Source organism: Sciurus vulgaris, assembly GCF_902686455.1.
Source record: "Sciurus vulgaris genome assembly, chromosome: 1".
NCBI lineage: Eukaryota > Metazoa > Chordata > Mammalia > Rodentia > Sciuridae > Sciurus > Sciurus vulgaris.
Genome location: NC_136461.1, coordinates 192,306,787 through 192,321,888, shown reverse-complemented (window position 1 = coordinate 192,321,888; position 15,102 = coordinate 192,306,787). Strand labels below are relative to the sequence as shown.

General features: G+C 34.8%; 1 protein-coding gene across 2 annotated transcripts in view; it reads left to right on the top strand.

Moving 5' to 3' along the window:
• Positions 1–15,102, top strand: part of TAF2 (TATA-box binding protein associated factor 2) — a 100,996-nt gene that overhangs the window by 22,871 nt on the left and 63,023 nt on the right. For both annotated transcript variants that reach the window (XM_079140496.1, XM_079140495.1), the window contains exons 11-17: positions 2,999–3,134; positions 4,689–4,843; positions 5,522–5,636; positions 5,993–6,102; positions 9,276–9,341; positions 10,613–10,865; positions 12,662–12,802. In XM_079140496.1, the coding sequence (XP_078996622.1) occupies positions 2,999–3,134; positions 4,689–4,843; positions 5,522–5,636; positions 5,993–6,102; positions 9,276–9,341; positions 10,613–10,865; positions 12,662–12,802 (976 nt within the window). The remainder of the gene's footprint in view (positions 1–2,998; positions 3,135–4,688; positions 4,844–5,521; positions 5,637–5,992; positions 6,103–9,275; positions 9,342–10,612; positions 10,866–12,661; positions 12,803–15,102) is intronic.

Below are 15,102 nucleotides of genomic sequence, written 5' to 3'. Positions count from 1 at the left end.
GACTATGGATTGGAGTGGAGGGAAAATTTCCTATTTTTCCTAACCACAAACTAAAATTTTTCATTTCCCTCAGTTAGGGATGTAGGCAACAGACTACAGTAGTATTAACAATACTTGTTACTTTGTCAGCAGTAGAAATCATGGATGTTTTCTTGTCACATTATAGCTGTTAGCAGATACGTTGCTATATCCTTTGTATTCATTACTGCCTCAAAATTACTACATTAGACTCTTGCTAGGTCTTGTTTTTTAATGCATTAGTAAACTTACATATTCAATGGAGTATCATAACTTTATATTTTGATTAGCTATTTCATTATAATTAGTTTCCTTTATTACCCTGTGTATTTTAGTTATTTAAAAGCAAGTTGTTGCACAGTACCCACAGGGTTAACAAGAATGCCCAAAGTGCCCAAAACACACAAAGATTAAGATAATTAAAGTTTTGTAAGCTGTAACGTTTTCTTTGTTGCAGATGGTCACGGAGACAAGATTAAGTCAGTAGGCAAGATTTTTTTTGTCTTTTTAGATATACAGGACGGTAGAGTGTATGTTGACATATACGTACATGGAGTATAACTTATTCTAGTTAGGATCCTATTATTTTGGTTGTACATGATGTAGAGTTTCATTGATGGTATATTCATATATGAACATAGGAAAGTTATGTTCAATTCATTCCACTGTCTTTCCTATTCCCATTCCCTTTACCTCCTTTTCATTCCCTTTTGTTTAATCCAGGGAACTTCTGTTCCCTCCCGCACCTTGTTGTGTGTTAGCATCTGCATATCAGAGAGAACATTGGGTCTTTGGTGTTTGGGGATTGGCTTATTTCACTTAGCATGATAGTCTCTAGATCCATCTGTTTACCAGCAAAAGTCATAAGGTCATTTGTTTTTATGACTGAGTAATATTCCAAAGAATAGGAATTTAGAGTTAGGCAAACTAGATTTTTATTGTTAATTTTTACAATCTAAGAATATTACATAACCTTTGCATGTATGTGCATGTATGTTGTAACGTGTTCATATGTTATCAATAATGATCCATCTTAAACTGGTTGGTGTGAGTGATTACTTGAGGTAAAGATACACACACACACACACACACACACACAATAAGCACTCAGTAAAGTTTAATTCCTTTCATTTTCTTTTTCTGACAGCCTGCTACTTGGCTGTTTCCTAACTCATAATTAAGACATTCCCATTGTGCATAAATATTTACACTAAATAGTTTTATTTTAGTCCTACTCATTTATTTAGTTTTTGTTGTTATGTTCAGTTTTAAAAAATTTGTGTATGAGAGCGCATGAATTATGCTCTCTGAAGAGTTCAAGAAAATTTAGAAGCATATGGAATAAAGTAAAAGATTCTTTTTAAGTCCTCTTTTACCACCTCTCATCTCACCAGTTCTCCTTGGAAATAACCTTGATTATAAATTTGGCATAGCTTCAAGACCTTTTTATTTCCTTTTATTTTTGTATATCTGGCATTTTACCCCCCCCCCCCAAATAATAATTCAGTCATGAATTCTGCTTTGTACTTTAAAAAAAAAAAACAACCATATTGATGTATTTGGCAAACATCCATGTAACTACATCAACTTGCTACATTCTATTTAAGAATTACATACTATTCCATTTTAGCTTAGCATTTTCCATGTTACTGTTTATTTCTAAACTTTATAAACTCACAGTGCTTATAAGGTTAGAAGTAATAAGTGAAATATAAAAATAATTTTATGAATATTGGATTGGTAAAAATATTTTAAATTTCAGTATGCCATGTTTTTAAGGATGCATAATAATTTATGCTGCTTTAATTAAGTAGGTAACAGTATAGTAGGTGAGATAGTAGAGATCATATATAGGTGCTAATTTATAAACAATAAAAATTATTTCTCATGGTCATTAACCATGGGGAATCTGAAGCTGAAAAGTCCAAGCTTGAGGGACTGGCAGAATTGATGTCTGAGGAGGGTCGCTTTCTGCCTCCAAGGTGGCAACTTGTTGTGTAACCTACAAAGGGAAAGAACACTGTGTTGTCACATGGCATGAGGGACAGAAGGACAAACAAGTTCTCTTTAGCCTTGAGGCCCTTTTACTAAGGTGCTTGCAGATCCCATTCATGGGGATAGAGCCCTCATAATCATCTCCCAAAGGTCACACCTCTTAATACATTGGGATTAAGTTTTAATGTGAATTTTGGAGGGCCACTATTCATATAATAATTGAAAGAGTATAATGTACATTTTTGAAGGCTAATTTGTTGATACAAATTTAAGAAATGAGTAATTTTCAGGTTACCCAATTCTTCTTGAAGGTATGTGATCATGTAGAAATTCTACTTCTAGGCATTTGTCATAACAGACATAATTGCACATGTGTAGAGAGATGTTCACCGTAGCATTCTTTGGAATAGTGAAAAATTGTGAACAGTTTAACTGTTCATATATGTCATATTTTCTGTGGGACCGTCCCTTTTTGTTACTGATGATCTTTTTTATCTTCTCACAATTTTTAACTTTTACATAGTCAGTCTGGCCTTCATGTCCTCCAGATTTCACGTTTTTCATTAGGAAATTTTCTCCTACTCCAGGATTCTGAAGATAAATTTTTCCTTAGTAGATTTACAATTGTTTTTAAGTAATCTACCTTGAATGTATTTTTATGCATGCTTTAGCATTGGGATATTGATTGGAATTGTACTGATTGCATTTCTGAATTTGGTGAGAATTTATATATACAGTATTGTGTCTTCCCATCTAGGAATTTGGCATGTGTCCATTTATTCAAGTTTTCCTTTATTTGCTTTAGGGAAACCTCATAATTTTCTTCCAGTGAAGATGATTTTTAGATGTTTCTTAGTACTAAGAAAATATATTAGGTATTCCCATGAGGTTTTTTATGTATTATCTTGATGTGACCATGGAATTTAGTGCTTAATTAATAGTCAAATTTGTTATATTAAGTACATCTTTTTTTTTCTCTTTTTAGTCCAGCATCCCACCTACACTTTTCAATAAAGCATCCACATACACTCTCCTGGGAATACTACACTATGTTTCAGTGTAAAGCCCACCTTGTGATGAGATTGATTGAAAATAGAATCAGCATGGAATTTATGCTACAAGTAAGTACTAAAGTTAAGAACTTAACAATGGTAAATAAAAATGTATATGTCTATATAATGAAGGTTATTAGGAGTCTGGGTTTATAGTGTTGTTTGCCACTAAGTAACTTGTTTTCTTAATTTGCATTTCCTCAGGAATAGAATGGGTATCAGTACCTAACCTACTTAGCACATGATTATTATGAAGATGAAATTAGAATACAAGGATGAAGGTCAAACCTATTTAGTCATATGATTTTGTATTCTGCAGTAATTAGAAGATTAAGGATGAAATCCCTTTTAAAAATATTTGCAATAGAAAAAAGGCAAACCCATTTAACAGGTGTTTATTTTTGGAGGGTGTTAGAAATTGAATCCAGGGCCTTGTGCTTGCAAGGCAAGCACTCTACCAACTGAGCTGTATCCCCAGCCCAACAGGTGTTTATTTTTGCTGTTGCTAAATTTTGCCATACTTTTAAACATGTTCAGGTGTAAGTAGTGAACAGTATAGTAGATGAGATAGTAGAGATCATATAAATGATAGGCTGCTTTTTCCATCAGTAGCATTGTTAGAGGCAGGTGGAAAAAAACAACATTTCATGTCTTTTTGTTTCTGGTACTGGGGATTGAACCCAGAGGCAGTTTACTACTAAGCCACATCCCCAGCCCTCTTTATTTTTTAGTTTGAAACAGAGTTTCACTAAGTTTCTTAGGGCCTTGCTAAGTTGCTGGGTCTGGTCTTGAAATTTCAGTCCTCCTTCCTCAGCCCCATGGAGTTGCTGTGATTACAGATTTGTACCACTGTTCCCAGCTCATTTAGTCTCTTTTTGAAAGCTTTTTTTTTCTAGGAATATAGATCACTGGTTACTGCTTTGCTAGCATGTGTTAGGCCCTGGATTCAATTTAATTCACTGAAAAAACCAGAAAGGGAAAAGCATTTTGTTTGCCTTAAAGTGAAGTTTGATCCTTTTATCCTTTGTTGTGCCTTTAGGTTGGAAAAAGGAAATATTAAATGAGAAGATGGTTCATAAAGAGCCATTCAAATTTTTATGGTAATATAAATCCTAGTGACTATTTGTATTTGCTTTTTATTTAATTTTTATAGTTCGGGGGCTCAAACCCAGGCCTTTACACATGCTAGGCAGGAACTCTACCACTGAGGAACACCCCCAACTGTCTCTCTACCTTTTGTAAATAGAAGAGAAGGCACAAAATTTAAGACTTGAGAGTATTAGGCTGATAACATTCTTAAGTCCTTAATTTTTAGTTTCTATGTAAAACTCAATAAGCTATAGGTATTATATGTTCTGATTCTTAACAAACACAATATTCTTTGTTCAATAAATTATTAATATTTAAAAATGTTTACTTTAGAATGCTTTTGTACTCTGGCTGTTTAAATCTTTGCATGTTTCTGCTGCTTATAGTCTTTAACTAGAACAATCTATGTAAGAAGTTGTGAAATTATGGTCTTTTACAGTTGACTATAATGAAATTAAAGTGCCAAGTGGGTACAGTACACAGCTGAAAGCAGTGTTATATGAACTTAACTAAATGACACTTTTATTGTTCAAGGTTTTCAATAAATTACTAAGCCTGGCTAGTACTGCTTCATCTCAGAAGTTCCAGTCACACATGTGGAGTCAGATGTTGGTTTCCACATCTGGGTTTTTGAAATCCATTTCAAATGTCTCTGGCAAAGACATCCAGCCCTTAATAAAGCAGTGGGTGTATCCTTTTCAATAGCATTTCAACAGAGTGGGGTGGGCAGTAAGGTATGTTTAAGGGGAAGATGAAAGAAAAGGGATTTGGAGTGCTAGGGGGAGTATGAACTATTAACATTTTAAAAACTAGTGGAAATAGCTGTGAACTGTGAAATTATTTCCTTTAAAACTCCTGCTAATCATTGAGAGACACATATGTATACACACTCTTATTTTTGTAAAATTTGTCATATTCTTAAATACTTTTTAGTATGCAAGTAAAGACGTAGGTTTGCTAGTGGGTGAGGTAAATAATCTACCAGACAACTCTTAGCATACTTGTAAGATGAAATGGTCTGGTGACTTTTAGATGTGGTTAGAAGTTGGCACAACTTGAATGGTATCTTGGAATTTTGCAGTTTTTGCATTTTTCATTTTAAGAACACTATTATATTAATAATCTGGTAGAATGGGGTTTTTTTCTTACAAAACACAAATTTCTCAGTGTTTCAGAAATTTCGTTTAAATCTGGGGACCCATTTAACACAAGGCTTTTGAATACTTTGCCACCTGGTTTATAACGAAGTGTACTTTCAAGCTTCAAACTCATGATTATACATTTGAAAATTATTAAACTATAGTGAATAACTTATTTTGTTTAGTATATTCATTTCAGTATGTAAAATTTCCTTCACAATTCTTCAGAGACCAAAGTGGAGTGGTAAAATTTTATGGAAGTTTTGCATTTAATAGAAAACGAAATGTCTTAGAGTTGGAAATAAAACAAGATTATACATCTCCTGGAACTCAGAAGTATGTGGTAAGTGTTTTTTTTTTCCAAAGGGGCCTTATGTATTGCTCTTCATTTTCAGTATAGAAAGGGCTTAGGGATAAGTTAACTGGTTAAAAGTTTCATAATGGGATTTTGTTTGTAGACAATGAATTGAAAAAGTACCATGTGCCAACGAAGAGTAGAGGGGCTACAGAGTAGTTTCAGGAGACTAAGATTCTCCCAATTCCCCCTTCTTTGTCACCAGTTGCTTTTCTGTGTTTGTAGAGAACACATTTTGGCTAGTATTATTTTATATCTTGATACATTTATGTGTCTGTGCACATAACTATACATGTTGGTGTTTTTCTCACAGTCTTCAAACAGTCTGTTTGTGTTTTTTTAAGGGACCACTTAAAGTGACAGTACAGGAATTAGATGGATCCTTCAATCATACATTGCAAATTGAGGAAAACAGCCTTAAACATGATATACCCTGCCATTCCAAAAGCAGAAGGTAGGCATTGAATTATAGCTAAAAACAGAAGGCTAAACTATGAATCCCACAGATTAAAAATGACAAAATAAAAATCTTGTTGTATACCAGATTTTTTAAGTAAAGAATATGTTATCTAGTGTCTTTGTGTTTATTTTACCTCAAGTTAGCTTACCAAATAGTTTTGTGTTTCTAATGACTTTTTCTTTAGAATTAATACTTTATATGTGTGTGTGGCAGGATGTCGGGTACTGGAGATTGAATCCAGGGTTGCTTTACCACTAAGCTGTATGTCCAGACTTTTTTATTTTCAGACAGTGTCTTGCCAAGTTGTCGAGCCTGATTTTAAATTTGCCATCCTCCTAGTTTAGGCTTTTGAGTTGCTGAAATTACAGGCAGGTGCCACTGCACTGGCATGGCCTTAATTTTTTAAATTTAGGTTTGATGTATTTGTAGGGAGGGAGCAGGCAGAAGGAGAGGATGGAAGTTTTGTCTTTGAAGCTAGGAAGAACTCAAGGCAAACAATTTAGGTTCATACTTTGTAAAAAATTATTATAATGACATTTTAATTTTACAAATTAATGGGGTTCACTGTGATATGTCTTACATGCATATATTGTGCTTTTATCTTGTCCATCCATTCTTATTTCTACTGTCTGTTCTTCTTCCCCCTCTCCTCCTTGCCAATCCCTAATAATCCCTCTTCTTCTTTCAGATCATCTTTTTTTCTTTCTTTTAAGTTTCCCCATATGAGAATAAACATGTGACACTTATCTTTTTGTGTCTGGCTTGTTTTGCTTCACATGATGTTCTCCAGTTCTATCCATTTTCCTGCAGGTGACAGGATTTTATAATTCTTTATGGTGCTACCATCTGAGGACCAAACCTTGGGGGTTATTTCATATCTAAACTATAAAATTCTACCCCTGCTTCCCAAAGGCCTATGCTCATCTCCCAGTGCAAAATGCATTCAGTTTATCATCACAAGTCTCAATGGTCTTAACAGTTGTAGCATTACTTAAAAGTTAAAGTTTCCTATGAAGCTCAAGGTAAAATCTCATCCGCAAGCCCCTATAGAATCAAAAAGAAAGTTTTATACTTCTAATATACAAAGGCATATGATAAACATTCTTATTCCAAAAGGAAGGAATAGGAGAATACTAAGGAGGAATTGGATCAAAGCAAGACTGAAACCCAGAAGGCCTCCATTAAATCCTGTAACTCCATGTCTGGCATCTGTGGTCCCTAAAGGACTTGCATAGCCCCTTCCCTATGGCTTTGTTTGCTGCATCCCACATGGCCATTCTTTAAGGCTATCTTGGCTTGCTGCTGCTGCATTCTCTGACAGACATTTCATGTTCCTGGAATCTCTTAACTTCCTGGAATCTCCTTTGCAACTTTGGCTTCACTTTCACTGGTTTCCGCATTGCCCTCTCAGGGGCTCTGATTTTGTCAGCGTTTTTGCTGTTGTGACTGAAAGGCCTGACCAGAACAATTATAGAGGAGGAAACGTTTATTTTGGGGGCTCACCATTTCAGAGGTCTCAATCCATAGAAGGCTGGCTTCATTCCTTGGGCTCAAAGTGAGGCAAAACACCATGGTTGAAGAGTGTGGTGGAGGAAAGCAGAGAGACTCTACTTGCAATGTAAAAAATATATACCCCAAAGGCACACCTCCAATTCCCACCTCCTCCAGCTACACCCTATCTGCCTTCAGGGATTATGACCCTGCCACATACTGCATGGCTTCCAGGTGTTTGGTGGAAACCTCTGTGACCCCACAACTCTTGCATTCTGCATGCCTGCAAGCCCTAGGATGGATGACAGCAAGGCTTCCCACCAGCGGGAGGCTGTAGCCAGGCCTGCTTGGACTTCGGCTGCAGAGACCTCCAAGTGTGTAAATGACTGAACACAGTGAAATGATTCCTGGGGAAACAACCTCCAAGGCTTCCCTGTGGGAGCTGGGAGCCCTGTACTGCCTTACCAAAGGGAAGATTTACACTTTACACCCTTATATCTGCAGGGGATGGAATGGGGCCAATTCCTGAGATGCCCTCAGGCATCTTCCTATTATCCCAGTGCAAAGTACTTGACTTCTTTTTAATGGTGCTGATCTCTTAAGCAACCACACTTTCCTTGGCCCTCACTTCATAAGTACATGTTTTCTGGCCAAACTGCAAGTTTTTCAAATCTTTCTTTGCTCGTTGCTGTTGTACCTCACTTCATATCTACAGTATATCCATTAAACTCTGCTGATAGTAATTCAGGGCCTTTCTAGCCTACATCTCCAAACCCTTCCAAGCTTCTGCAAACTAGTTCCAAAACCTTCTGAACCACATGGTCAGGTATAGTCACAGCAGGGACCTCATTGCTTAGTACCAATTTACTATGTCAGCTTCCTTATTGCTGTGACAAAATACCTGAGAAAAGATTCATTTGGCTTGTGGTTTCAGAGTTTTCAGTCCATGGTCACTTTGCTCCATTGATTCTGGACCCGTGGTAAGGCAGAATATCATGGTAAGCAGTGCATGGCAGAGTAAAGCTGCTCACTTCTTGGTGTCCTGGAAGCAGAGAGAGGGTGGGAAAGGGTCTAGGGACCTAAAATGTCCTTCAAGATAACACTCCCGGTGATCTTCCTCCAAATAGGCCCCACCCCCTAAGGTTTCCACTCCCTCTTAATAGTGCCATCAGTTGAGGTCCAAGCCTTCAACTCCTGAGCCCTTGGGAGAATTCCAGATCCAAACTATAACATTAATTAATACTCTTAAGATGTTTCAGTAATCACTTCATTTTATATAGGACACAGCCTTGCATATGAAACTCATAATTCAATTTGAAATTATTTACATCTTATTTCAGTCCTGGGTATATTTTTTATTTGTTGTAAAGGATTTCTTTATTGGTGAATCCTCTTAATTTTTTTCTATTTAAAATTGTTCTTGGGAATATATATGATTTTAGTTCATATTTAATTATATATTTCTGCTTTTTGTTAAACTTTGATAAGGTAAAGATTTCAGTATTGTCTCTAGGTTCAGAATAGATTTTTTTTTTAAATTCCTTTACATTTGTTATTCATTCTTCATTAGAATATCTTCAGTATTATGTGAAGTTCTTTTTTAGATCTCTAGCTGTTCTTTATCTCCATTTAGATATGAAAAATCTAATTTTTAACCTTATTTTCCTTAAATATAGGAATAAGAAGAAAAAAATTCCACTGATGAATGGAGAAGAAGTTGACATGGATCTTTCTGCAATGGAGTAAGTTACTTAAAAATATGTAATTATCCTTGAAATGAGTGATTTAAAAAAACATTTTCAAGGTCAATAGAAATACTATGTTAGAAACAAATTTTGCATAAAATCATAACTCATCAGAGACATCAAAGTATATCTGGACTGGATGAAGTGAAATTAAGAGGAAATTCAGCATGGTTGTGGGAGTGGAGAGAGCCCCAAGGGGGCAGTCTATTTTTTTTCCCTCTAGGTGGCTTCTCCAGCAGTGCTGCTTAAACTTTGATATGCCTGTGAATCATTTGGGGATCTTAAAACGTAGTCTTTGAGACACTTTGAAACTCCCTATATTTGCAAAACATAATTCAAAAACCACTGTTCTAGATTTTATATGGTAATGTTTGTTGCTTGAAAGTGCTTTATTTTTGAAGATAATGTAACTCAAACTTTTTTATTTTGCTCATTTATCCTGTGCCTTTATATCTTTATAAACATCTTTAATTATTTACTAACTTGGACACCAGATAGTTATTACTATGTACATGTAGATTACAATCACCTGCCTTTGAAGATCAGTGTTAATTTAAATTTTTCCATAGCAAGTACCTTGCCTATAGTCACTAACCAGTAGTATTTGTTGAATTAATACTACAGATGGTATTCTTTTGATGAATTGTTGAAATGGACTCAATTTTAGAGGTGTGCTTATGACATGAAAAGTACATGAGGATAAACTCAATGCCTTCAAGTTATAATTTCAGAATTTGCCATTTGAGAAAGATAATGATGAATCTAGCTAGCATTTAAAAAATATAAGTAAACTAAAGGAATTAATTTAGTTAAATGAATGTTTTCATTTCTTAGTCACAAACTGATTTCCAATAAAGAGTAGTATTCATAGCCACAATCAATTTATGAGGCAATAGAAAGTTAAATGGAGAAATTTCATGTCATTTCCCTTTTTCACATCACATAACCACAAAAGAAAATGCCAAAAATAATATTTTCAGATGGGAAATGAGGGATTCAGTATTCTATGTGACAGCTTTTTCTTGTCCTTAAAGATATTTTTAATAAGATTTATATAGTTTAAATATCGTGAGAAAGTTGACATATATAAAACATAATGAAAAATTTGTTGGTGCAATTTAAAAAATGAATATAGAAACTTGGTGGTTTAAATACTATTTCAAAAGGAGAATATGACTAATGATTTCTTGGTTTTTATTTTCTAAGAATAAGGACTTTTAAATTTTTTAAATTAAAATAAATAAAATAGAAAATTGCATTTTTTTCAGTGCTGATTCCCCTTTGCTGTGGATAAGGATAGACCCAGATATGTCAGTATTGAGAAAGGTAGAATTTGAGCAAGCTGATTTTATGTGGCAGTATCAACTCCGCTATGAGAGGGATGTTGTCGCACAGCAGGAATCTATCTTGGCTTTGGAAAAATTCCCTACTCCAGCATCTCGGCTTGCTCTCACTGACATATTAGAACAAGAGCAGTGCTTCTACCGAGTAAGGATGTCAGCTTGCTTCTGCCTTGCAAAGGTGAGATTACATAGCAGAAGGAAAACGAGATTACTATTGTCTATTTTTTAAAAATTTCTGAAAATGAATTACAATTCTCCATAGTCTAAATTTAGTTGGTAACTGTTGCTTGAAAGCTTCTGCCAAATACTTTAATGAGACTGATTTGGAAGAAACATGTTTTAACCTTAAAGCACATGTGCACAAAAATTTTATGAGTCAAACTGAAAAATCAGATTTTAAAACCAAAGAGAATTTTCACTGTTGTATTAAATGGCCAATCATATTGATTTAATTTTTGGTACTGGAAATTGAACCTAAGTGTTCTTAACCACTGAGCCAAATCCCCATCCTTTTTTTTATTTTTATTTTGAGACAGAGTCTCACTAAGTTGCTTAGGGCTTCATTAAGTTGCTGAGGCTGGCTTTGAACCTGCAACCCTCCTGGTTTAGCCTCACACATTGCTGGGATTACAGGCATGCATCACCATGCCAATTATATTTTTAAAGCAAGGGATATATTTGATAAAAAATTCAGTGGTGTGAGTTTTTTTTTGTCCGTCTTACATTATAGAAATAAATCTTAATTATCCCTCAGTAGCAATTATTTCACATCGATTTGTTTAGAAATCAATATTTGTGACAATTTAATAACGATTGGCTGTACAACTTAACATTCTAGAAAACTTATTTTGTTAAAAACACTAAATATCTGTCTTTAGAATTAAAAAAAAAAAATCTGAAGGGAGAACAAATGAAAACCAGAAGAATATAATCCAATATTTAGACGGAAATATTGGTTAGCTAATGGCTAGCTAATATTGAAAAGCATCTTTATAATAAGTTCATTCTGATTTAGTAACCCTCTTCCCTTTCTAACTGCTGAATCTATTTTTCTTACATTTCAGCGGATGATAATGGTTTAGATTTGTTTTATTTAATGGTAACAAGTGAGTAGTTGAATTCCTATGTTCTCAGATATTTGAGAAAAACATGATTATCTGCTAAAGATACAATTTTATTGCTTCTATAAAGATCTTTGTGACTCTAAATTGTAGAATATATTATTTAAAGTTAATCATAACTTTATTTTTTTCAGGCATGTTTTTTATATACCCTGAAAATACCAATAGCCAGATATGGGTTTTTGTAAGAGACTTAAATAGCATGTTATTTGACTTGGTTTTGACTTGGTTACATTGAAAAACCTTATTTAAAATTCAGGTGATGTTTCTGACTGATAAATTTAAAATATTAGAATTGTATCTGCCATTTTAAGTAAATAGAGACAAGTTTATTTGGAGAAGAAGCCTTTTGCAAACATATTTCTTAATACATGAACGATTGCTGAAGTTTACAGATTAACTTGTGGAAAATAACTGCAGGAGTACATAAGAATTATTTTTGAAGGGTGGTTTTGTATAATTTCTTGGAGATGGTGATAAAAGGCCAAATTGTGTGTGTGTGTGTGTGTGTGTGTGTGTGTGTGTGCATGTGTGTAATTATTCATTTATTTTTTTTGTGTGCCAGAAATTGAACCCAGGGGCACACATCCACTCATCCGCTGAGCCACATCCCCAGCCAGTTTTTTATTTTTAAGACAGGGTCTTGCTAAGTTATTGAGGCTAGTTTTGAACTTGAGGTCCTCCTGCCTCAGCCTTCTAAGCTGCTGGGATTTTAGATGTGCACCACTGTGCCTGGCTCAGATTGTATTAATTTAAAAGAAACATAGTATTGACTTTTAGAATGTTATTTTACTTATTTAAATATATATTTGTAACGTTGATGGAAAATACTTCATTTTCTAATTATTTACAGATTGCAAATTCAATGGTGAGCACGTGGACAGGACCACCAGCCATGAAGTCACTCTTTACTAGAATGTTTTGTTGTAAAACTTGTCCAAATATTGTGAAAACAAACAACTTCATGAGCTTTCAAAGTTATTTTCTACAAAAGGTACAGTTTATGTTCTAGTTTTCTAATGATCTTTTTCTTACATTTAATTTTATTTATGCTTGCCTTTATGACTTTAATGTCACAAATATTGCATTTAATTTGGAAACTGCTCAAATAATGTGTTTACTTTTTCATTACAAGTCTGCTTTTGATCTAAGTTTCTTCCAGAATTTAATTTTGATTATTCCTTGATTTTTTAAAATGAATTTTATACAAGTAACTCACTATCCCTATTAGTACTCAAATGAATAGAAATGGATGACTTATCTTTTTGGTTGGTTCCATGGTGAATGGAGGTATTCGCAAGTCTTTCTAATGGCAGTCCTTCTAGAATGTGGCAGGCACATTCCTATCAGGAACAATACAGCATAGGCCTCTAGTTTTAGTCTCAGTTCTGTAATGTACTAGCAGTTTACATATGAGCTAGTTTCTTAATCTAGAAGTTTCTTAACTTAGAAAGCCAATTTGCTCAATTAAAAAATTTATGTATTTTAGAATTAAATAAGATCAAATATGTAGAATGCTTTTTTACTACACTAATAACATCAATAAGTTTTCTGTTAATGATTTTAGAAAGTGCTTGTGTAGTATGGTTAGAATCACTGTTTTAGGAAAGATAGGGGAATGCAGTTAGCCTTTGGGTGATTAGGAAATCATTTGTAGTTTTTTGAGTCATGTAAAAATGAGGGCAGAACTCAGATTAATTAGATTGAAATAGAAAGGAGTGAAGTTGAAGTAGAGAAAAATAATGAAACCTATTTCATGATTTTAGTTGAAGAATATGAGAAAGAAAGGCTATGTTGAGGATGAAACCAATTTGAAGAGAGGACATTTTATACTTATCTTGTAAAGAGGAAAAAGTAAGCCAAAACATGTTTGGGACAAAGAAAAATAATTGGCGGAGAGGGAGATATGAAATATTTAAATGAGCTGGGCCTGGTGGTACATGCCTGTAATCCCGGCAGCTTGGGAGACTGAGGCAGGAGGTTCTGGAGTTGAAAGCCAGCCTCAGCAAAGAGAGACATTAAGCAACTCAGTGAGACCCTGTCTCTAAATAAAATATGAAATAGGACTGGGGATGTGGTTCAGTGGTTGAATGCCCCTGAGTTCAATCCCCGGTACCCAGTGCCTTGTGCATGCTAGGCACACACTCTACCAACAGAGCTATATCCCCAGTCCTATGTTTTTAAGTGAGAGAAATACATATATATTTTTAAGTGAAAGGAAGTAAATATAAAAGGTAATGAAACAAATTTTTAAAGGTGTTAAAAGGTAGAGCTTGGGACAACTGGGAGATGCATTGTAGAAAACATAGGAACATTTCTTTTTCTAAAGCAGATTAAAAACAAGCAAAAGCAGATATTGAGGGGGAGTGTTAGACAAATTGAGATTTATGTATGCTGAAATGAACAGTAAAAGTATTGCTGGTAGCATTGAGGTGCTTGTCCCATTGGGATGCCTATTGAGAGGGGCCATCATGGTATAATTATTTAAGTTTCATTAGAAGAGTAGATTCAGAATGAACCAGCCGTGGAAAGGCAAAATAGGTATGATTGAAGAAGTCTGTGTCATCTTGTTTTATTTTTAAGAACTGAACGCTGGATAGTATTTGTTTTAGTCAGCTTTTTTTGCTGCTGTGATGAAATGATCTGACCAGCATAATTAGAGAGGAGGAAAGGTTTATTTGTGGGTTCATGGTTTCAGAGGTCTCAATCCATAGACAGCAGGCTCCATTTCTCAGGGCTCACTGCAAGGCAGTACATCATGGTGGAAGGGTGTGGCAGAGGGAAGCAGCTTACATGGTGATCAGGAAGCAGAGAGACTCCATTCTCCAGATACAAAATATATGCCCCATAGCCACAACCCAATTCCCATCTCCTCCATCCATACCCGACCACTTCAATTTATCCCATCAGGGATTAATTAGGTGATTGGGTTAAGACTCTTACTACCCAATCATTTCTCCTCTGAACCTCCCTTCATTGTCTCACATGTGAGCTTTTGGGGGACACCTCACATCCAAACCATAACAGTACTCAAACATTGCCCAGCTTTTGCTGTTTCACAGATTTGTGGTATGGAAGCAAGTTAATTTCTGTGTCTGCCTGATTATTCTCTGCATTTTACTATTGTACTTCTGAATACCTTAGATAGATGTTTCAAATTAGAGTTATGAACAGTTAGTGAGGGGACCATGAAATCAATTTAGGAGTTTCGTTTGTTGTTTGCTTTTTATTTTTTTAATGAAAGAAGACAGAGTAGCCAGTGTCAGAATGTATGTGTGTGATGAGGTTAATTAT